Source organism: Solea solea, chromosome 11 (assembly GCF_958295425.1).
Source record: "Solea solea chromosome 11, fSolSol10.1, whole genome shotgun sequence".
In the NCBI taxonomy this organism is placed as follows: Eukaryota; Metazoa; Chordata; class Actinopteri; order Pleuronectiformes; family Soleidae; genus Solea; species Solea solea.
In genome coordinates, this window is record NC_081144.1 from 4053624 (window position 1) to 4076225 (window position 22602).

General features: G+C 42.0%; 1 protein-coding gene across 1 annotated transcript in view; it reads right to left on the reverse strand.

Annotated features, from left to right (window-relative positions):
• Positions 1 to 8165: 8165 nt before the first annotated feature.
• Positions 8166 to 22602, reverse strand: part of LOC131469035 (cadherin-4-like) — a 226326-nt gene continuing 211889 nt past the window's right edge. The window contains exons 12-17 of the mRNA XM_058643864.1: positions 21844 to 21986; positions 16452 to 16691; positions 16111 to 16347; positions 13656 to 13795; positions 13389 to 13553; positions 8166 to 11016 (exon numbers count right to left, since the gene is read on the reverse strand). Coding sequence (XP_058499847.1) covers positions 10810 to 11016; positions 13389 to 13553; positions 13656 to 13795; positions 16111 to 16347; positions 16452 to 16691; positions 21844 to 21986 — 1132 coding nt within the window. The 3' untranslated portion in view covers positions 8166 to 10809. The remainder of the gene's footprint in view (positions 11017 to 13388; positions 13554 to 13655; positions 13796 to 16110; positions 16348 to 16451; positions 16692 to 21843; positions 21987 to 22602) is intronic.

The window sequence follows — 22602 nt, forward strand, 5'->3', positions numbered from 1 at the left end:
GAGGGCATATGGAACGGGTTTGGAAAAAATGTGATATACTGCACCCTATTCCCTGACTCAAATGGTGTCTCTTCTCGCAGAGCAAATCATCCACCTCCTTGATTATGTGGTCACACAGTGCAGTGCACCAATCAACAGCTGACCTTTTACTGCAGACGCAGCCATAAACACAGCAGGGGGGAGGGGGGGGATATGGATTTGATGCACATCTTCATCAAGGAGTGGGGGAGATTTGGAATAGATACGTGGATAAAAAAAAACAAAGCCGAAACTTCGTGTCCTAGAGGCCGCAGTGATTACACAAACCATCATGAAATTTAGTTAACTCAGTAGAAATATAAAACAAGCCAAAGGAAGATAGAGACGCAATTTGTCAAGTCCCTCATGAGGGAGACTGTAAACTCTTGAGGCGTCATCTTGCATGGTAATGAGGAAAATGGAAGATTTGGAGCCGAGTGTGAGAATACAGAGGGGATTTGCATGTGAGACAATTCATACCCGGCAAAACAATAAGAACATTTTTAACTGTCGTGGGTCCTCCCAGTCTGTCTTTTGCAAAGTACTTCTCCAATTGTGAACACTGTATCTCCAGATTAATGTTTCAGATTTTCGTCATGAAAGCAAAGCATTTATTCGGGCGCTAAGATCTCATAAATCAAGCGTGTCACTTTAATGGGGGAATAAATCGTCTAGATGTGGATTGTTTTATTTATTATTAATACTACTGTGTGTGTGTGTGTGTATGTGTGTTGACGCAGAGGCGATGTCGGAGCAATACTGTAGCTGCGGCAGTGGCTCCATCGGGGCAATATCTTGAAGGTCTGTCGAGGTAAGTACTGACAGATGGTCGGATCATGTTGACAGTGTATGTGTCTGTGTGAGTGATAGATAGATACTCTGTGAATAGCTGTGGAGTGTAATATGATTTCGGTGTTGGAATGGAATCTAAATCTGATTTCAGGGAGTACTATGGGCCCAGAGCTTCACTCCTTTATCTTTGTCCCTCGCCAGCTATAATGTGGTCAGCTGCAGTTGTTCTCTCTGGGGTGTGGTCTCACTGACCCAGAAGGAAACATTATCACTTCCAATCCCGGCTTTTAGATGCCTCTCTGCCTCTTTGAAACGACTCCGCTCACATCATTCCACTCATCATCCCTACCTGCCCCTGCCAACCAAACTGTGGGCTCTTTACAAAGCTCCGTATGAATCAGATATCTTTTGTTGACGCGGTGACCCGTGGAACGACCAGTGCACAGTTCCAGGATTGTTTCCCTGCATGGTTTTGTGGTTCTCTTGACTGTTTGAACCCTCTCTCATTTCTCCGGAGAGCCCACTCCTCCCCTGCAGTACGGTTACTCTCTGTGAAAGGATTAGACGACGAGTTCACCACAGGGGCATCGGGCAATCTACATACAATAGCCCACCGTGGCGGAAAATAAATCACAATTGCTGTGAGACCATAAAGCCAATGTGGTGAGGCTGTTTGTTTATTCTTATCGCACTTTGGTTCATTTGGAGTAAATATGTTGCTTTCAGATGACTCACGACACAGACCGCCCCTGCTATTTCTACAGCACACAGCTATATACAGTATGTGCGCTATGCACGGGTCCAGAGGCAGCCCAGCAGTCCACTAAAGCTGCCATTAGATGGTTTTCCAGACAGTCAGACCTGGACCATTCAGTCTTTCCCGCATCCTCTTCTGTCCCTCACATCCTCAGGCTATAATAGAGGAAATGAAAGTCACTGATGGAGAATATAAGGATATCATATGGGTAGATGGATGACTGGTCGTACTGTGTCTACAGAGTCCCCAGAGGCAAGATGCATAATAGTATATATACCCTCACCTGTGCATATGCAAACATTAGATCAAACATCTAAGTGCAAATCTGTGAAGTTTATAAAACTCCTACAAAAGTGTTGAAAAACAAAATCGTCTACACGGCCTCTCCAATACATTTTGTCATCCATCCAGACTCTGGGAATAACTGAGTCTAATATTATCTTGTCTGGTAAATAAATGATAAATGCATGCATTTGGGGATAAACTACAAATATTGGATCGTTGGACTGAAGCAACTTGCATAAACATGCAGGCAATGTTTTCATTGCACCGCCATGTGACTCCCTTGGCGTTTATGTGCAATAATTCAATATTCAGATCCTAAAACACACATATCCAATGGTGGAAGCAGGCTAAGCATATTTACCGAAGTTTGGTCAGACAACTAACGTTTGGGTCCCAGCCAACGATTCTGAATGTCGGCTGTTTGCTTGTTAGAGAGCGTATGCGTTATGTGGCATGACTACTTTTACTTAAGTAAAATGGTACTTCTGGAGTTAGGAGAAGAAGAAAAGAAAATTTATCTCAGCTGTATTTATTTATTTATTTTTTTGCTGACTGTGCCCCTTTTTAATCCACACACATCATATTTAATTGAATCCACCACTTGATATGACAGATTTCCCCTTGTAGGCATCATTTGGTCTCAGGTTTAGATCCATTACGCTAACACATGGAGTTTCATATAAGTACCACTCGTGTGTTTTATGATGATAAGTATGTTGACAGAGAGATTAGGGCATTATGTAGCTTAATTAATGATGTCATTAGCATAGCCCGCTATGTTTAATTAATCAATGTGACTGTGGTGGGGACACGGACTAACCCAAACTTATAGCTTGATTCATGGACGCACGGTTCTGATTCAAAGCATTTGTGGTCCCTGATCAATCTGTGACAACTTCAAATAATGACTTGTGTCATTCACAGGGGAAGAAAAGGACTTAAGATAAGGGAAATAAGATAAGGCCAATATATTCTACCACTTTATCCTCCACATGAGGGTCACAGGGAGCTGGAGACAATCCCAGCTGACGTAGGGTGAAAGACCAACGTACAGAGACCAACAACCTTTCACTCTCACATTCACACCTACACACAATTTATTTACACTGTCTAATTAACCGTTTCATGTTTTTGGGCTGTGCGAGGATGATGGAGTCGAGAAAACACAAGCGTACGGTCTGGGCCGAACCAGGCCGTGAGGCGACAGTGCTCACCACTACACCACAGCGAGTGTCGTCACTGGAAGAGCCATGAGCACGGCGTCCGACACAGGAATCAAACCGAACAATGCCAAACTGTAGATCATTTAGAAAGACTTAAAAATGTGTTAATTCTCCCTATTAACATATTTAGTATTATAGTATTAGTATAACTTGCCAAATATACAGTATTTAAGTCATAATTCATAGCAGGACATTATTCATCGGCGTCAACAACGTGATGCAACAGTGCTCTGTATTTCTCTAAATAATAATACATTTAAATAAATAACTTGACTCTTTTGGTGTCACTTACAGACAATAGCTGTGTCTCGGGTCCTCACAAGTGTGGATTTGTCATCCAGATGTTGACATGGGCTGTCCCAGCTGTCATGTGAATCGTCAGCTCCTTCGAATGCCACCGACCACGTCCCAATTCAGGGGCAGAGCAAAAAAAGGCGGTGGAAATGCACCTTACAGCCATGGAAACCTAACAAAGAAGAATTTTTTTTCAACAACAACAACAACAACAACTTACTAAGTAATTTAATTTTTCACGTTATTTAAACAGGGTTTAGTTGTGCATAATCGTTTGTTGAAGAAGAATTTGACCTAATCAAACCTGTATTTGTTCTCATACTTCATGTTGAAAATGAATGATTAATAATAATTACCGCGTGGACTGCATTGGTTGAATAGTTTGAATAGAATAGAATTAAATAAAGTCATACTATTACGAGAATAAAGTTGTAATATTATGAGAATAAAGTTTCTATTTTATCATTATCTAATGTATTATCATTATTATTATTATTATTATTAATAAATAGCAGCAGCACGCAGATATAACCAGCGTTATCCACCAGAAAAAGATGATTTGTGTCATTCTGATGCCAATGATAATGTGGTGCCAAAAAGATTAAAAAGTATTTCTTTAATTGTGAAGTCCCAATCAAAATAACTTCACGAAATACTCCGCATCATACATCTTGATGTAGGTTGCAGCTGATCATCTGAGATTTTGCTTCAATATTAATTACGACTTTATTCTCAACAAATTTGGCCCTAAAACTCAAGGGGCAGGAAGAACTGTGACCTTTGAACTGTGGAGATTATCATAAAACGGTAAATCGGTGTACAACCTGCTGACATATATTAGGAGAAGAAGAAGAAGAAGAAAGGGAATTTGTGAGTCGTCTCGTCTCCGCCGATGGAGTGGCCTCTTCTGTCGACTTCACACTCGTGAAGATCCCGCCCTTGGATTGAGACACAGCTCATTACAGTGGAGCGAAAACAGAACAAACACAGGAAGCAAAAACTATACATGCAACTACAAAATAAAACAAGACACAGGGAAAACAGAAAAGCAGCAAAAAGCAGGACAAAAAGAACTGAAAAGCCTCAATTCATGAAAACAACAAATCCTGCAGAAGTCGAAAACTGAATAAATGTCATCCAGGACCTGAGGTCAGAGATCATGACAGCATGTGCAGGAAAACAGACTTCCTGAACTTCCACTATAAGCTTCATTTCCCTCTCTGCAAGAAAGCAAATAAACACATCAAACCTGCCGACACATGGCAAACTGCTTTTCAGACAAGTCTGGCATTTTAAATGGAATTAACTTCAAGTGCAGAAAGTAGCTGTGCAGAGAAACAGGTAACTTCACCTCGCTCCCCACACCCCACGTCTTTAACACGGGTTCAAATTTCAGCACGGGGTTCTCCCAATAACCACGTGACAGCGAGTAGAATGAATCCATTTGACTCGTGCTGTCGACCGCACGGTGCGGAAAGCGAGAGGGCAGGTTTTCTTGTTGTTCGACGAGAGCGATTTCTGCATTCATCTGTGCTCGTGTGAGCGGTGTGTAACAGCGGGGCTCGTTCTGTCTGCGTGTGCACTCACATGCTCCGACAGGTTAATCAATGAGGAGGAGACGCAGGCCGCTCCTGGTTCATTGACCCGCTGTGCTTAAATAGATCAAGTAAGGGTTGACTCATCCGCCCGCCTTCCACCACGCTGTCTTTACGGCCAGATTTATTTCCTATGTTTCCACATTTTACCCCTATTTCTTCAGCGGCCATTGCTGAAGGAAATGTCAGTAAAGTACAGAATGTGCCAATCAAGGTGAAGTAGCTACGGTGGCCCTGAAGTCCAAATCACCAACACGGCAACAAATAACTAAACACAACTGCCCATCGCAAAACACATTGTGGTTGTGTTTTATTGTTTTTTTCAAGTTTTCTACTTTTGTCATTGTGTGTTTTCTGCTTTAGTATTTTGTTTTGTGACTTTTCTGCTTTTGTCGTTGTGTTTATTTGTTGTTCTCCTGTTTTCTGTGTTTGTTGCGTTTTCTGTTTGCGGTGTGTGTTTTGCAATTTTGCAGTTGTGTTTAGTTTGCGTGTGCGTTTTGTTATTTGTTGTTGTGTTTTCCTATTTGTGGCAATTCAGGGCCACCGTAAAGGACAGTTGGTTTCATGATACCAACTGTCCTTTATCATGTATCGTGCATAATTAATAAAAAATGTGTTACCACAAAAAGGGAGTTCCAGGATTTCTCAGTCAAGGCTCTATATTTATAAATGTGGGCGTGTCATTATAAAAACCTTTAGTATTGGTCCAGTAGATTGGTTCGGTGTGCGTTAACTGCTATATCCTCTGTTACGTCCACTAAAAGAGCTTGTTTTCAGGTAAATGAGTGTCACTCATCTCTCGCCCAAGTCTTGCTTCATGAAAAACAGCCTAACAAGTTTGAATCCAGTTCACGACAGCAGCTGCACACATTATACTGCACAGAAACGCAGCCGTGCGCCTCTGTTTTAAATGTGCGTGGTTGACATTTGCAGCACAACATTCTTAATACAGATGGCATTGAAGCAAAATAAAAAAAAGCAGGAAAGTAGGAAATTAAATTCACCTCTTGTCTATTTTCACACTGACTTCTTCAGTCAGCTTAAAAAACCCACACACATACACACACATCAGTTATTTACAAGGTGACAAATAAACAGCTTTAATTCAGTTGATCATTTACGCTTGTGTTTGTTCATGGCTGCTATTACCATGTAATTCTCCACGTATAAACAGAGGCACAAAACAATTTCCAACACTCTGCATTTCTTCCCTCATGGAAAACATTGGATTAATGGACGGATGGACATTTTTACACAGCACAAAGTTACCTGACCTGAAAAAGAAGAGACAGGAGCCAGTGTTCTTATAAGGAGGGGAAATGTTTATTTATAACACATGGTGCTGACAGGGAGTCTCCAGCTCAGCGTCTATTTTACAAGGTTGATCTGCAAGGCTGCGCATGTACTGTACGGTATTTGGAAACCAAGATTGCAGTGGCACTAAAAACACGCTCGAAACAACAGACTCTTTCCATTTTTCTCTTTTTTTCTCTATCTTTTCTTACAAAACGGTACAAACAACAATACAAAATATTTGTGCTGTTGACAATTTACAAAAGAAGTCTTTTGATAACTGTGCAATTTTTTTTTCCACTTTTTTTTATTATTTATTTATATATATATTTATATATATATATATATATATATATAGCCTCCATTTTAAACTATGTGAGTATGGTAAACCGGAATCCCTTCTGAACTGCAACCTCGGTCATGCGGGCTGCGACACATTTTAAACTGTTGTATGATTACTGATTACTGCAGAACTCTGTCTGTCCATTATAAAAAGACACATGCAAAAAGCTCCAATTGTACAGTTACAGTTTGCCTAACTCAGTCTGTTCAGCTTCAAGCAAAAACTACATTATGTACACTTGGACTGGAGCAGTATTGGGAGAACTCGTACGAAACACTGCCGACTGTCGTCGTCGTTCTGGCCCAAACGGGACAAAAGTCTGGCTTCTGCTGGAGCCTCCCGTCATGTGCGTGTCCACGGTCAGGCAGTGAGTGTCCAGAGTGAGACCAAGCGTCCTTTAACTAACACCAGTCCGAGAAGCAAAAGGAGCCGTCGTCGACGCGGCCACAAAAACAGGGGCGGACAACAACAGTGCAATAGTTCCTCCTTCGTTCTCCCCTCGCGTTATGCAATCGAGCATCAATAAGACAAGTGGACCAAATACGGGACCAGTAATGAACAACCTGCCTCCGTTTCCACGCACAAATTGCATTTTAATGGGGGTCAAATTTGACCGACTCCACTGGTGATTTGCTGCCGTGTGTCACTGCGAGTCTGCAATAACATTCAGTACAATAATGGCATTGTGTCATGTATGTGTGACACAGTTTAGAAAGGTCAGTTTACACTGTGTGTGTGTGTGTGTGTGTGTGGAGCCTCCTCCCACGTATGGCCCTGAATCTGGTCTAAACGTTTAATAAAGGAGAAGGAACCTTTCATGAGGCGTGTCTTTATCCTGTGAATGCTGGACGGCCTTCAGTAATGCACGAGCTCTGAAAGGGCTCCGACATTATAGAACACTCACGTATATACAGTAAGGCCTAAAGGAGTGAGTGTGTGCTCATGTTGACTGTACAAGTTGCTCTGCAATGGAACGCTTCACCACGACAAACATGAACAGAGACGCGACTGACTATGGCTCTAAGCTCATTTAGAATCGCACAGATTCCCTTGAACGCTCATGGCTTTCTGCGGCGATATATTCCATACGATAGTTTTCAAAAAGAAAGAAAAGAAAAGAGCGAAAGAAAAGGGAGAGACCACACAGACATCATTTCACCTCATGTATATAAAAGAAAAAGTTCCGTTTATACAACATTTATATGTCAGAAATAATCACAAATAGTAGAAAGTAACAGCTGTGTTTATTTTGTGAAGATATTCTGTGACGGGAGAGATAAAAACGTATCCAGCTGAGAGCAGTGAAACCCAGCTCGTGTCTTCTGTCTCTGCTCTCAGCCTGAAAAATCACTGTTTCTTTACTGCAAGGTGCAACTTCAAGCCATTTGTCTGTGAAACTAAATCAAGAGATTCCTACCCTGTTCGCCTTATGAATCGCACTCTGACCTTCCCTTTCCTTGTTTATAGTCACCTCACACTTTCATCCTCATCTCTTTTTAATGGCATGATGAATATTTACATTTGTATCCTGTCGATATCTCCCCCCCCCCCCCCCCCCCCACAGTTGGCTCATTTTGACCACTTGTGTGACGACGTACAGCACATGGGGAAACTACAGATTGTTTAAACGGAAACCCTCGCAGGTGGGGAACAGTTGAAAAGCTGCGGGATACAAAAGGAGGGGGAGCGGGGGAACTCCTCTCATCACATCATCTGAAGAACATTTTCATTATGCACATTTCCTCCACTTATTCATATTCATATTCATAATTAATAGAAGATCTGGTCAATCCACATCAAGATGAAACTGGCTACCACCGTGAAGTATTTCAATGGGCACTCAGAAGATCAGGAATGATTAAATCATTCTATCACTCACAGCATCTCCCTGGTCCCTTCATGAAATGGTTTGCATATTTAAATAATTTAACACAAAGTCTACAGCTCTTTTTCCCCCCTCCAGTTCTCTGTGTATGTGTCGTCCTGGGAGCCTGAAATATGATTAAAAAAAGCCCACGGAAGTGGTGCTTTTTTCCTCATTAAGTCAAAACACAACTGTCCTTCTAAACGTCTGTCCTTTAAAGCACAATTACTGAAGCTTTAGCTGTTTTTCCAGTCTGCTCTGATAAAGTGCGGCACTTCATAACAGACTTTTCCCCCCTTCCGTCTAACTTCTTTTTTAAAAACCTCTTCAACTTGCAGCCAAAAATTTCAGGAGAAAATTTCCGATGAATGAAATGCTGCCTGAAGAGAGACAGATTGTGAAGGCGCTAAATCCCTGGCTGAGGCTTATTTTCCCCTCCTCTCCGTGACAACGACCGGCACCGAAGTTCTGTACGTTACAAAAGTTGGTGGAGAAACAACAGCGAGTCAACAAAAAGGGAAAAAAGAGAGAAAAAGAAACAGAGCAAAAGAGGAAGGGTCTCAAAACGAGGCTCAGAGCAGCTCACAATTCTGTGTGCAATGATATTAACATCATCTAGTGTTTTGTTTTCCCTCGTTTGTTTGTACAGATTAAATATTTCCCCTTTGACACATTCACCACACAATAACTGGTGCCATGTTAATAACCGTCGGGCGCAGGAGTAAACATGCAAACCTTAAAGCTGCAGTGCGTAACCTTTGGCGACTTTCTGCCTCGGTTTGGTCTCGGTCACGGACGGAAACAATGTTAAAACATTATTTTTGCGACTATCATCTGAAAACAACACTATCAGTCCCGACTGAGGGAGCATCCGTGTGTATACAGAAGTCTTCATCCCGTCAAACTACTTCAACGACAACAATCGCTCCCGGAACGTTTGTGTTTGCAGTGAGACTCCGGCCTGCAGCCGTCTCGCTACACTGGCACAAAGAGTTGCTGTTGTCTCATGAAACAAATTGTTTCCTGTGTGCAGGGCAGGAATGTTGCTGAGCGCTCTATGTTGAGAAACTCAGAGGGAGTGGCGTGGAGCTGATAGACTCCATGTCAAAGTCACGCACTACAGCTTTACAATGATCTTCAAAGGTAAAGTCTCCTTGAATCACCCTCATATGAACGTCATATACAGTAACATAATAGAGGTAACACACTCGTTACACCTTAAATCCAGTAACGAGCCTTTATGTGCAAATACTGATCGCTCAAAACAAACACAGCTGCTATCGAAGCCACGACAAACAAAGACACGCGATGCATTTCTTCTCTCGACACAGTCCCGTCGCGTATTTCTTGTGATTCTCAGAAACCACATTCCGGTTGGCTGTGACCTGGGAGCACACATAAGCCCGACTTGAAGAGATAATGATTTTGTCCATAACTTACAGACTCACTCTCGGCCTATATACAGTACGTCTACGTAAAGCGCCCTGCTAAGCCAGTCAATGCTCCTCTGAAGCCCACCGACGACACCTCGCACAGCTACCGCAGCTCTGCAGAATGACATAAATGACAAGGGAAGGTCTGAGTTAAAGGGTCAGGGGTCATGTGGGGGCATGTAAGCCCGGACAATGGCAACCAATCCTGAGTTAGCGGGAGTCTGCTAAGATACGCACCACTGAAGGCACTTTTTAAACAACAGTGCTTCTGTTCTAAGTAATTCAAGTTCAAGAAAGAATAAACCAGGGCCCTCCGTGCAGGAAGGGCTTTCATATCTGTGTTGTTCCGTTTTTTTTTTCTTTTCTCCTTTTGTTCCTCTCAGACAAAGCAAGAAGCTCAACCTAAAGCTTCTGCAGAGAGGCAGGCGGGGGCTGACAGCGAGGGAGAAGTGAAAACCCCTTAGGAATCGACTCGACTCAAAAGGGAGTGAGGACAGAAAAAAAAGCTGCAAAAAAAAAAAAGCTGCAAAAACTTAAAAGAAACCAAATCAGACGGAAGTTACTTGAACTTACATTGAGCATAAACCCTAAACTGAAACAGCCTGAAAATACAAACTAGGAGACGCCTGAAATTCAGGGCTTCTGTTTCAGTGTAAGACAGACTTAGAGCAGGTGACCTGTGGACTCTGTGGTGACTAATTTGATCGGTCGGTCGGTCGGTTGGTCGGTGTGAAGTAGTCATTGTTAACGTGTGTTCAATAAGGGTGTCGTAGCCCCCGGACATAAGCGGGATAGAGCATGGCAGGCCAGCTGACGGGACAAGCTTGTGTTTATGTACGTGTGTGTGTGTGCGTGTGTTTGTGTGTGTGTGTGTGTGTGTGTGAGAGAGAGAGTGTGTGTAACCGGGCAGATTTAGTCCTCATCCCCGCCGCCGTACATGTCGGCGAGCTTCTTGAAGCGCGGGCCCCAGTCATTGAGGTAGTCATAGTCCTGGTCCCCTGTGCTGGAGGAGTTGAGTGAGCTGACGGAGCCGGCGGTGGAGCCGCTGCCCTCGTAGTCAAACACCAGCAGGGAGTCGTAAGGAGGAGCAGTGGGGTCGTTGTCTGCCGCTCGCAGACCCTGCACAGGACGAAGGACAAGGAAGACCATGGTCATGTCAACAGAGGGAAAAATAGTAAAAAGTTTGTTTGTCCGGTCACAAGATGTTGGAAACTTCCTTCACATTAAAAATGACAGTTCAAACATGTCCATCCGTCCATTTATGAGGGTTGTGAGGGATGCTGGTGCTAATCCCAGCTGACATAGGGCAAATTACATTACCTAGTCCCCCAAAATCTGCATTTTTTTGGACTGCCAGACATTAAAACATTTTTTCTGATCATGAACTACCTCGTCCTGCCTACAGGTGTGTTGTAACAATGTTAGTTCAGTGTGTAACCATGGCATTTTGTGTTAAAGTTGTTGTTAGCAAGCCCCGGAAGGAAAATCCACGCAGATGACACATCACTATGACATCATCCTAATCTGACTGTTATAACCCATGTGCATATACAGTATTGGTTTGTTTGAGGGTGAAGGAGGAGGGCGTATGTTTGCTTCAAAATAAAAAATTATTTGGGTTTCGTGGCCAAATTGGAATCTGTTTTTTTTACACATACGTTCGGTAAAGGCCATGCTTTTTTATGGATGCTGTCGTCTTGCATTGCCATATTTCTACAGCAGCTGGGACAGATGTACATTAAGTGCTCTGGAAAGGATGCTTTCCACACAAAAGACGGACTCCATCAACATAAACCTGAACAAGCAGGAAATGACAGAGAGAGTGGGAGAGAGGAACAGGGTTGTTTCGCAACGGTTTGTGCTATCGGAATGATTCCAACGGTTTCTGAAAGCTGAGAAGTTGCAAGTCAAAGCCAACATGTGGTTATTACAGTAATTTCCCTTGTCCTGTTGCAGGAAACTGGTAAATCAGCATACATAGTTTCCATTTTTTGGCCTGTTTTTGCATATTGAGGCAAAGACTCAGACAAATGTTACTTTAATTATGTTTTACACTGGAAAAATGGGCAAAAATGGGCAAAAACACATACTCACAGGACATTTTATGGTTTCACTTGTATGGTTATGGTTAAAATAAGCACAAAAGTACAGATGCACATTTTGAGGCTTCGGCGTTAAAGGGTTAAGATTTCACGATCTGCATTTTTTTTTGTCTACGAGGGTTGATTGAATTTAAGGGGACGGCTGGGTTTTAACAGAGCTGTGTGCTCTCCAGCCACAAGTACGTGTGTGTTTTGATACACACTTGTGTGGGTATTTGAAAAGTCTAAAACAATGCATCATCTTTCACAAGTTGACATTATCACGAGGTCGACAGTGTTATACGTGCACGGCGCTAAAGTGGTGCCGTGCTATTTTAAGTCAAGTACTTCAACAAATGCACTTGGAGCAGTTGTTTGCTGCCGCTGACATTTATCAGTTCTGTCTCTCTTATAACCCCCCGAAAAGCATATATGCGCTCTAAAATAAGAAAAACACACTGTGCATAGAAATACATTATGTAAAATGTTTTGCTCATGTTTAATGAAAAAGAATAGCGTGTTATTTTTGTCGCTGTATACTTCAGGTTTCAGAAATCACATGTGCGAGTATTTCTGCATTACATCGTCCCTTTAAAGGCAGGAGGCGCAGTGTCTGCATAAATTGTCCCGGCTCACGTATATAGATTCATAAATAAAGAGCTCCATTCGCTCACGTTCTTGTTAATAATGTGTGATCAAACCTGCATCAATATTTTATTACTGTTTTACGAACGAGATGTAAAGTGGTGCGCGCGTCGTCTGTCTCCCACTATGACAAATGAATGCCATTGACCCGGAGGTTGGGAAACTAGAGGGGGGAATTTGACTTTATCCACTTCACTGGAAAACGGGGGGAGATGATGCTACAGATGGAAAGCGAGAAAGAGCCTCAGCCCCCAGGGGTGTAGTGTGTGGCAGGCAGGAACACCGTGTGTTCGCCGTGTTTGTGTTTCACCGGGCTGCTGCAGCGCTATCAGGTGAGTACATGTGTGAGTGAGGGGGGGGGGGGGGGGGGGAGGGGGAGGGGGAGAGGGAGAGAGGGAAAGAGGAAAGTCAAGGCTGGATGGATCAAAGCTGAACAGCTGCTGACACCCCTCGAGTGTGAATGTGTTGTCATGAGTCTGTCAATCAGCATTTTCTAGCATCACTGTGCCAACGCTGTAGTTGTACGTGTGACAGGTGTGTGTGTGTGTGTGTGTGTGTGTGTGTGTAAATAAACCTGACACAGTGAGAGCAAAAGGGACAAGAAAACACTGTTTCCATCACCTTACATATCAAACAGCCTGCACAAATTAGTAATCATATTACATATCAGATCGAAGAGAAGCGAAAGCGAGAGGCCACCATCTCACCGGCTGAGCCGTAATATAATGTGAGGTGGAACACGTGTGCTTGTATGTGTAATATCACCTCATGGATAAAGTCCCCGATGTCTCCAGGATGGGGAACGACAGGTCTAATTGGATACTGGGACTCGGGGATTATGGGACGCTCGTCCACCCTGCGCACGCCAGGCGGTTTGCTGATGATGTGCTCCAAGGAGTCGGGCTGCTGCAACTGGCTGAGGTCGTAGTCCTACACAGACACAGGGGCACACAGAGGCGACGTGAGCGGGACAACAGGTCGACAGAGAAGGAGTGCATGCACCACACACGCGGGTGTCTCTTGAGACGTCACCTGGTCCTCTTCTCCTCCTCCCTCTTCATCGTATTTGAGGATGTTGTCCCTGACATCGTCCTCGGGGTCGATGAGCAGCTGCTTTGTCTGCCTCTCCTTCTCTCTGCGCTTGATCCACACCACGAACAATAGCACCATGCCTGCAGCGCGCGCACACACACACACACACACACAAACAAAAATGCATCAAAACTCAATAAGAACACAGAACAACAAGTGCAAGTTTTAACATTGGTCATAAAGTAATAGAAAGATCACATATTTTACCCCAAAAGACAATAACTAGTGTGAAATGTGAGACATTTCCGTACCTTGAGACATGAGCACTCAACAGGAAACTGTACACGTGAGTAAACTAAGATGCAAATTTACGCCAACAAGATTTGCAATCAGCACAATCTATAACAGGACTTTTTAAGACCATTTAAGAGCAACATTAAGCACAAGAGACAGAAAGCAATATCCAAGAATAATGTTGTTTTAAATGAATTCACCTAAGCTGTATTAATAAATCCTAAATAAATAAGTATATGTGTATATATGAATACATTAAACGTTGAAATGAATGTATCCACATATCCCAAACCACTCTCCTTTTGCACATTATGCACTTGGCTTAATAACTTTAAGCGGCTGCTAAATGTGTTATTTCCCAGCAAAGAATTCCCCATAACTGGAGAGAGGGTAGAAAGTAGTAGAAATCGTGACCTGGCTGTTAACAGGCTCCGTTTATAAGTTCCATGTTGGGGTTTTCAGGTTTCCATGTCCTTCCCTTGTTTCTTGCTACCCCAGTGTTGCCTCACACTGCTGCTTTCCTAGATCAGAGTCTAACAGGCTCCAAATGTTTTTCAGTGTTTAATTATGACGAGTTTTCCTGACTGAAGTAGAGTTAAATGAGGTCCAGTGTTTAAGAATTTCAATAAAATCCACTGGTCGCAGTACCGCGAGTCGGGCTGGCTCAGTTGCGGAAGGTCGTAGTGGATACGCAGCATGTAAATTGGTGTAGCTGTGCGGACTGTGGTGGCCTTTGCATACCAGAAAGGATGTTGTTCTTCCTCACAGTTGTGAGTTAGCCACTAAAAATGGCTAACTCACACTCTTTTTGTCCATTTGGGCTACTGTAGAATCATGGTAGTGCAAGATTGTGGCCTCCATCAAGGCTGTAGAGAATGGCCTTTACCTATAGTACACATAAGAGGCGTTTTCCAACGCTTCTAAAACATTACACCTATTATTTTAACCAAAATAATTCTTCTTAAATCCCAAGCAGAAACCCTGCTGTATTTATTTTTGCTGACTGTGAATAGGTGGCAGTAACATGATGTCACTATAACAGACACTGAGACACTGCTTCTCATATTCTGATTTTAGTCATCAGTAAAGTAAACCTCAGCAAAATATGAACTATTTCTGCTTCCGCACGTCACAGCTGCAGCTCTATTCGTCTGCGGGACTTGTCGGTGTGCGTGAACAATGCGGCTCAAAGCAACCAAATAAGCCAGCGGCATGAATCAGCGGCTGGATGGATGGCAGCGGAGATTTATTCTACGAGGAAAAGAAGACAAAAACACCTTGTTGAAAGATGGCGGAGAAGAGTCCAGCAGTCGAGACATTCATCCATTATACTATTGTGCACGGTGTTGTATTACAGCATAGCCAGTGTTGAATGGCTGCGCCCTAAACGGCACTTGGTATGGTCGAGAGGAAATTCACATATAAGTGTGTGTGTGTGTGTGTGTGTCACGTGAAATGCCTCTTTTGCACTAAGTAGTTGTTTTTTTCACTCCTGTGTGTGACATGTGACATCACATATGAGGTTAGAGGAAGAGGAAAACCGTGATGTCGTTTTTTTTACGCACAACACAAACGAGCAAAGCAGTTCTTTTCAATTTTTAGAATCATTAGAATCAGTTAACTAAAAAGATGTGTTCAGTATTTCCTGCATGACCGGAGTCACTGAGCTAAAATAAGGTGAAAGGGGTTTGTGATGCGACTCACGATCGCCGACTGTCAGCAGTTCTGTCGCAAAAATACACCAGACACTCTTCTTGAATTTTTGTTTCGATGTTAGAAATGCTCAATGTCTGAGATGAACGCATATTTTCGTGATTTTTAACTGATCTACAGTCCGGCATTGTCGGAACAACATGGCGTCACATTTTAGTATTGGCTCAGCTCGCTTGGAACCTCACTAGAACAGGTACTAAAAAAGTACCAGGTACTAGGCACTAGGGAAAATAAACCGAGTAGAGTCGAGCCGTGCTGTGCCGAGTCGGGCCGAACCCAGGTCTTGCTTTCACACCTATGCCGATAAAACCCCACAAGCGTTGCAGTCATTTGATTTGGGAGTAAATGCCACATAAACACATTCCCACTGATCAAAATCCTGTTTTTTGATGGTGTGGTAATAGGGTATTAGAGTCGTAAAGTGTCAGTGGAGGAACTTGATACTTACAAAGCAGTATGATGATACAGATCAGGATGGAGATAATGGCTCCAGTTCCCAGGCCCGCGGCTGCGACTGCACCGAGAGTGGTGCAGTCTCCATTTTCATCGCAGGGACACACCTTCACTTTGATGACTGACTTATTGGACAGTGGAGGGTTCCCTGAATCTGACACAACCACAGGGACCTCATACACCCCCGGCTCCAAATAGATCTGGTACCGCAAGCCCAGTCGGGCATAGTTGCCTGTGTCAAGAGGAAAGAAGAAAGGTGGGATGTTATTAATAGAGGTTTGAGCTCGTGTTTTTTGTTGCACCACATCCTTTAAAAACATTCACTTCTCTCCTCACCACTGATCCGGGAGATTGTCCAGTTGCGTCGGATGGTGGCGGGGAAGTTGGGGAGCTCGAAGACGAAAGGTCCAGCGTTGGGTTCGGTGTCGGCATCGGCAGCGGTGATGTTGACACCGTTGATGTTTCTGTTCACCCGCTCGCAGATCTGCGACTCCTTGGGTAAGAGCGCTGGAGGGTTGTCGTTAATATCTATGAGATAGATCTGCAACGTGCCTGTGCCGCTGGCTGCAGGGAAGCCTGGGAGTAAGGAGAGAGAAAAAGAAAGGATCATGATGATGTAAGAAATGAAAGGGACACTAGAGAGGGGACTAGGGATAAGAATTCAAGGCCCAAAAGAGGGGAGGCAAATAATGAAAGAATAAAAATAAGAGAAGGAATATAAGAATAGTGTTTATTTAGAGTGTGAGAGGTGATTTTGTTGAAGCGCCGGAGGAGAATTCCAGCTGTTGACAGAAAATACTTCAGGCATTTGTGCTTTCCTGCTCTTCCTTTAGCCTCACAGACAAACCCCAAACCAGCTCAGTCAATCCAGACGCATTGCACGGCACATCCAATCACCAAGAGAGCGGCTGTAAGGAACAGTAATGATGACTGTAATACAATCAAACTAATCCTTGTCTGAGTGTATTTATGCCGTTCCATGAGAGCCACATGTATGATTCAGTAGCTAAAGGCTCATGTCTCTGCAATATGAACTATTTATTTGTGGAGAGGAGAACTGGGCTTTCTCATCAGACATCTAGTCTCTCACATACACAGTCAACGCACACATTGTTTTGTTGGTGTTGTTGTTGTTGTTGTTGTTGTTGTGTGTTCAAAGCATTACTCTCTTTTTCCCACGTAATGAATCACTCTTAAGAGTGAGTTACTCTGTTGTTAAATGTGTGAGGGAAACAGCAGTTGTGGATTTCCCCCTCAGTGCAGAATAGTGTCCAATTATGTAGAGTATATTTTATACTTTAGCTGCTGTTTGACCAGCTACTGCATTCACTGGCTTTTTTAGTCCTCTCTTGTTTCACTGGTACATTTTGTCACGCTCTTGTCTAATTAGCGCGAGGTTCATTCTCTCCATTTAATAAACACTGGTGATGGATGGAAAATCAGGCAGTGGGCGGAGTTCCTCTCAGAGGAGAGTGTTTAGTCATTCTTTAAGCACCATTTTTTAACATTTAACAAACACAGTTAATGTGTATTACTAGAGTTTTATTAACCCTGAGAACACAGAGCATTTAGGCTGCTTTTTTCCCCCATTACAGTGTTCAAACGTATATACAGAGGCTATAAGAATGTACAATATAGAGTGTCTTATATGTAACCTGGAGGCATTCTGATTTTGTTTTCATTCTCACCAATTCACAATTGTGAAATTTGGAAAAACATCACAGTTTAAAGTTTTTATGTTTTTATGAACAAAAGTAAAAGAAAAATGTTACTCCTGGTTTATAAGAAAAAAAGGTAACAATATAAAAGTAATCATAGCTTTGACTCAGCATCACATAAGACGACAAAAAAATGCATTTAAAGATGTGACCTATAAACACCGCCGGAGTTGTGTATTATTCCCTCGGTAATTTATCAAGGGTTTACCAAGTAGGGCACTTTGTAATTCACCAATACTGATGATCAGCAAAATGCCGAATATCGGACTCCAATAATGAACCAGGTTGAAAACTGGTCGACCCCTAACGGGTTCATTCTGTGGTAATAGAAACAACAATTCATGCGTTGAGGTGATTGAACACAACAAAAACATCGATATGATTATTTTATATTCCATTTCAGCCAAATGGAAATCATTTCATTTAACTCCTACAGTACACAATGTACCTTCAAAACAACCCGAGAGCAAACTAGCAGTGTGGGGAGAAGAATGCATGTCTGTGTTTGTGTGGCACGGTGCTGTGACACAAATGTGAAATCTGGAAGAGGAAAAAAATAAAGAGTACTTCGTAGTATAAAGCTCAGAGCTGTTTATGGAGTGTGTGTCAAGGGGTGATGACACTTAGCTGCCTCCAATTACGACTCATTTCCCCGCCATGCCCCACTGGCTGAACCATTGGAATCAAACGCCCCAAGGGCCCATCTCTGGGATGAGATAAGGGCGATGTAATTTACAAAGATTTATGCAAAGCTGACAGATCTGCCAATTAAACATGGCAACAGAGCAAGACATTTGCCACACGAAGAGAGAGACAGAGAAAGAGAGACTGAGTTTAGGTTCCTTTCCTGGCATTTATTATAAACTCATCGCTCTTCCTTAAAATTATACATTTAAGAGGTTTGTTTTTTTCCAGTTGAAAAAATAACGTCATCGTCTTAAAATGGCATAGCTTTACCTCATGTGACATTCGTCATTATATTGAATTGAATTGAATTGAATTGAATTGAATTGAATTGAATTGAATTGAATTGAACTATAGTCCTCCCCCAGGGGGGAAACACACATTCACAACAGCTCAGTTAAGAAATGAGAATAGAATAAAAAATAAAATAAAATAAAATAAAATAAAATAAAATAAAATAAAATAAAATAAAATAAAATAAAATAAAATAAAATAAAATAAAAATAAAAATAAAAATAAGAATAAAAAATAAAAATAAAAATAAAAATAAAATACAATACAATACAATACAATACAATAGTGAGAAAATTACAAAAAATAAAGGTAAAAAAGATAAAATGACACTTAGGACCCACAAACCCCTCATTTCTTGAATACATGGTTGAAACGTACACTAACTCTGAAGATGGAAAAGAAGAGCAGGGTTTGCCTGGGAACACATACTGCTGTTGTATTTTGTGTGTCACAAAGATTAAAACACGGTAACGTGAGCCTACGGATTGAATGACTAATAGCGTGTTGCTAATATTGCATAAATCTTTGCCACAGCTCTCCAGCGCTGACTTAGCTCTACAAGATAACCGGGCTTGCAAATTACAGATTAGCTGCTACACCTGGCTTCTCGTGTAATACCCTTTATAATGCTGCAGAGGTTCTGGATGTAATATACAAAACGTCACTGCAGCTGCAGCTTCAAACACTCACATACTCTGACCATGTGTTCTCATACTGATGCCCATAAAATGGCTGAATGAATGTATACTATGATAACCTTGATTTACAAAAGGGGGAGTGTGTTTTGTCTAGTCATGTGTTAAACAAATGTCAAGAAAACAATACAGTTTCTAAGATGATCGCCATAGAAGGTGACATTAGTGTCAGCAGACTTTAACATGAAATATTAGATTCATATGATAAAACAATGTAGTGCTTTAATTACATTTACAAACAGTTTCCTTGACACTATCTTTTTATCATCTCAGGAATAGATTTTGTTCCTGTGGCTACATTGGTCTGAACTAACAGTATGTGCTTATTTATCATTAAAACATCTCTTACATTGAAGTCTAACATAATTTAGGTTGTCACAACATGTATAATACGTTGGACTGCACACACACACACACACACACACACACACATCGAGGCTTCACTCCACTTTCGCTCATACCATGCTAATCCTAGCCATGTATGGGGGACATGTGGAAGCAGCTTGCCACAGCTGATAGGAGAATTATGTGGGTTTTAACCAGCTAAATAAATAATTATGTTTGTGTAAGTTCCTCAAAAGGATTTGTATTAACTCCATTTTTTAAACGCTGGCTCAAAGATGCGGAGCACGGAGGAAAAGACTTGCTCCAAACCTACCGTATGTTCTTTGAATAGCGCTCACAGACACATAAACAACCACCAAAGGTGTCTGAAATGGGAAAGTGTGTGTCCGACGCGGAGAGCACGTGTTGGAGGGCAACATAAAAGTATGGCCGTTGCATCATGTCAATTCCTTTCTCTACTATACGACACCATCGCTATTAAGTCTCACACTTGAGCTGCTTGTGCCTCATCTTTGAGACTTTCTGCAGTCCATCAAACCTATGCAGGCCGAGAGAAGAAGAGGTGAATGCTGCTTCAAGGAAGAAGGTAACACAGTGAAATGATTGTGAAAACCGGGGAACTGCAAGGGAGATCAACAACAAGGGTGTAAATGAGATGTTTACTGGGTCTAAACAACCTCTAATCATGCCGCCGCTTCCATCCAATCATCGCGGCAGGTTACGCATCACGGTGTCTGACATCAGTCGACGCAAATTCATGTAGAGAAACACGCACACATGTGTTAGAAATAGGTGAATTTATACATGCTCACACACCTATAAATAACTTAATGTCACCCTACAGTAAACACACTAGTGTTCTGCATGTCACTGATAAGGCAAGTATTCTTGTTCTTTACTTGAGAAAACTTTTTCACTTCTACTTGGGAAAACAGGGACTTATTTGTTTGCCGTGATCGAGTTTGTGCTCAGTTAAGCTTGATTTTTGTTTTTTTTACTTTGAAGCAGAGCAAATAATAGATGTTGGACGAATTCAGAAAACGGGAGGGGAGGAGAGGAGAGGAGAGGGGAGGGGAGGGGAGGCCGGCTGCATTGCGCTTGAATGCTGTTTCCTTGGTCTCACAACCTTATAAAGTCATGCAAATGTCTTCATTTTTATGAAGCACTTTCAAGAAGCTCAAGTTAAAGATCATATTTTAGAAAATCTAGAGGTTTTCAGGCTTCATAATCCCCGAGCGTGAGATGCATCCACACAATATGCTTCAAAGTTAATTAGAGCAACTTCCAGCATGATTCATGAAACGCTCTGTTTGTGCATTACATAACAATGTTGTGCCAAATAAGGGTTTGAACAAATCCGAATAGTTTTGAGAATGACGACTAAGAAACGAGTGTAATAACAACAGGTGGCCGTTTAAAAACTGTGAAAATATCTCATACATGACGCATGATCAGCACAACAATGAGTAAAATACGTGGATGGATTCAGGGCAAATAAATGATATAATTATATAATCTTTATAAAAAAAACTAATATATATAATTAATATTTTTAATGAATGAATGTTATTTAATTTATAATTTAAATCATTTTCAGCATCATGTTTTTGAGGCTATAAAATGTATGTTTGAACACATTAGATATGAAGATAATAACATTTTAATAACAGCACATGTGACACAGGAATCAATTTAAAAGGTCCAGTGTGAAAATGTAAGTTGAAGAATTGTTGTTTTTCTTATTACCCATGTTTTTCTATAATACATATGTATATATATACATATATATATATATATATATATAACTATTTTGGACGCCCACAATAGACAAACTAAACATCTTTTGGTGATCACTGAAGGCAACATAAAGTCTCCTGTGTTCTGCTGTAACATGCAAACTCCACCAATACATGTTATAGATTTTACACACTGTAAAAAAAAAAAAGAAAAGAAAAGAAAAGAAAAGAAAAGAAAAGAATAAAAAACTCTTACCATTATCTGTTGCCAGGAACGTGGCTTCATAAATATTGTTTTTGACGTATATGGACTCCCGGTCGAGTATTGCGGTGGTCACTATCTGACCGTTGGTTCTGTTGATGGACAACCAGTCAGCCGGGTCGTTCAGCTTTGCATACCTAAAGACACAAGGACGGATCGATGAAGAAGTTAGAGCCATGGCTTTCCGTGTTTACAAGCACTTATAAATTTTCTCCTGCGTCCGTGCATACTTAGATTGCCTGCACATACACACCTGCACAAAATCACAACAGCCTGACCTTCACACAGTTTAATTCTTCATTGACTTCTCCTCCAGAGCCTGCAGCCTACAGTCAATTTCACCTCATTTTTCACTCCTGTGTACCAGGCACTGAAGTCAATTACCTCCCTTGTTAAGCATTGCCTGTGTGTGTGTGTGTGTGTGTGTGTTTGTGTGTTTGTGTGTCACATGCACATACAGCATAATGCAGAAAACTCCCTGACAGTTAGACACACGGATGTGTTAGTCCATGCATGTTTGCAAACGTTTCTGCGGGTCTATAAGACATCAGTGTATCTGCTGTAGACAGGATGATAGCATCTTAGAACTGATCGTCACACAGGAAAGTGGATGTGGTAGCAGGTGGCGACCCTCCCCTGGGATAAAGGACAGGGAAGGAAAAGGGGATCATCGCCAGCATTGAGTCTCAATCTCACTCGGATCTAACCATTCTCGTTTCTCTGGCGCTTGTCTCGTTCGCCTCGTTCTGCACT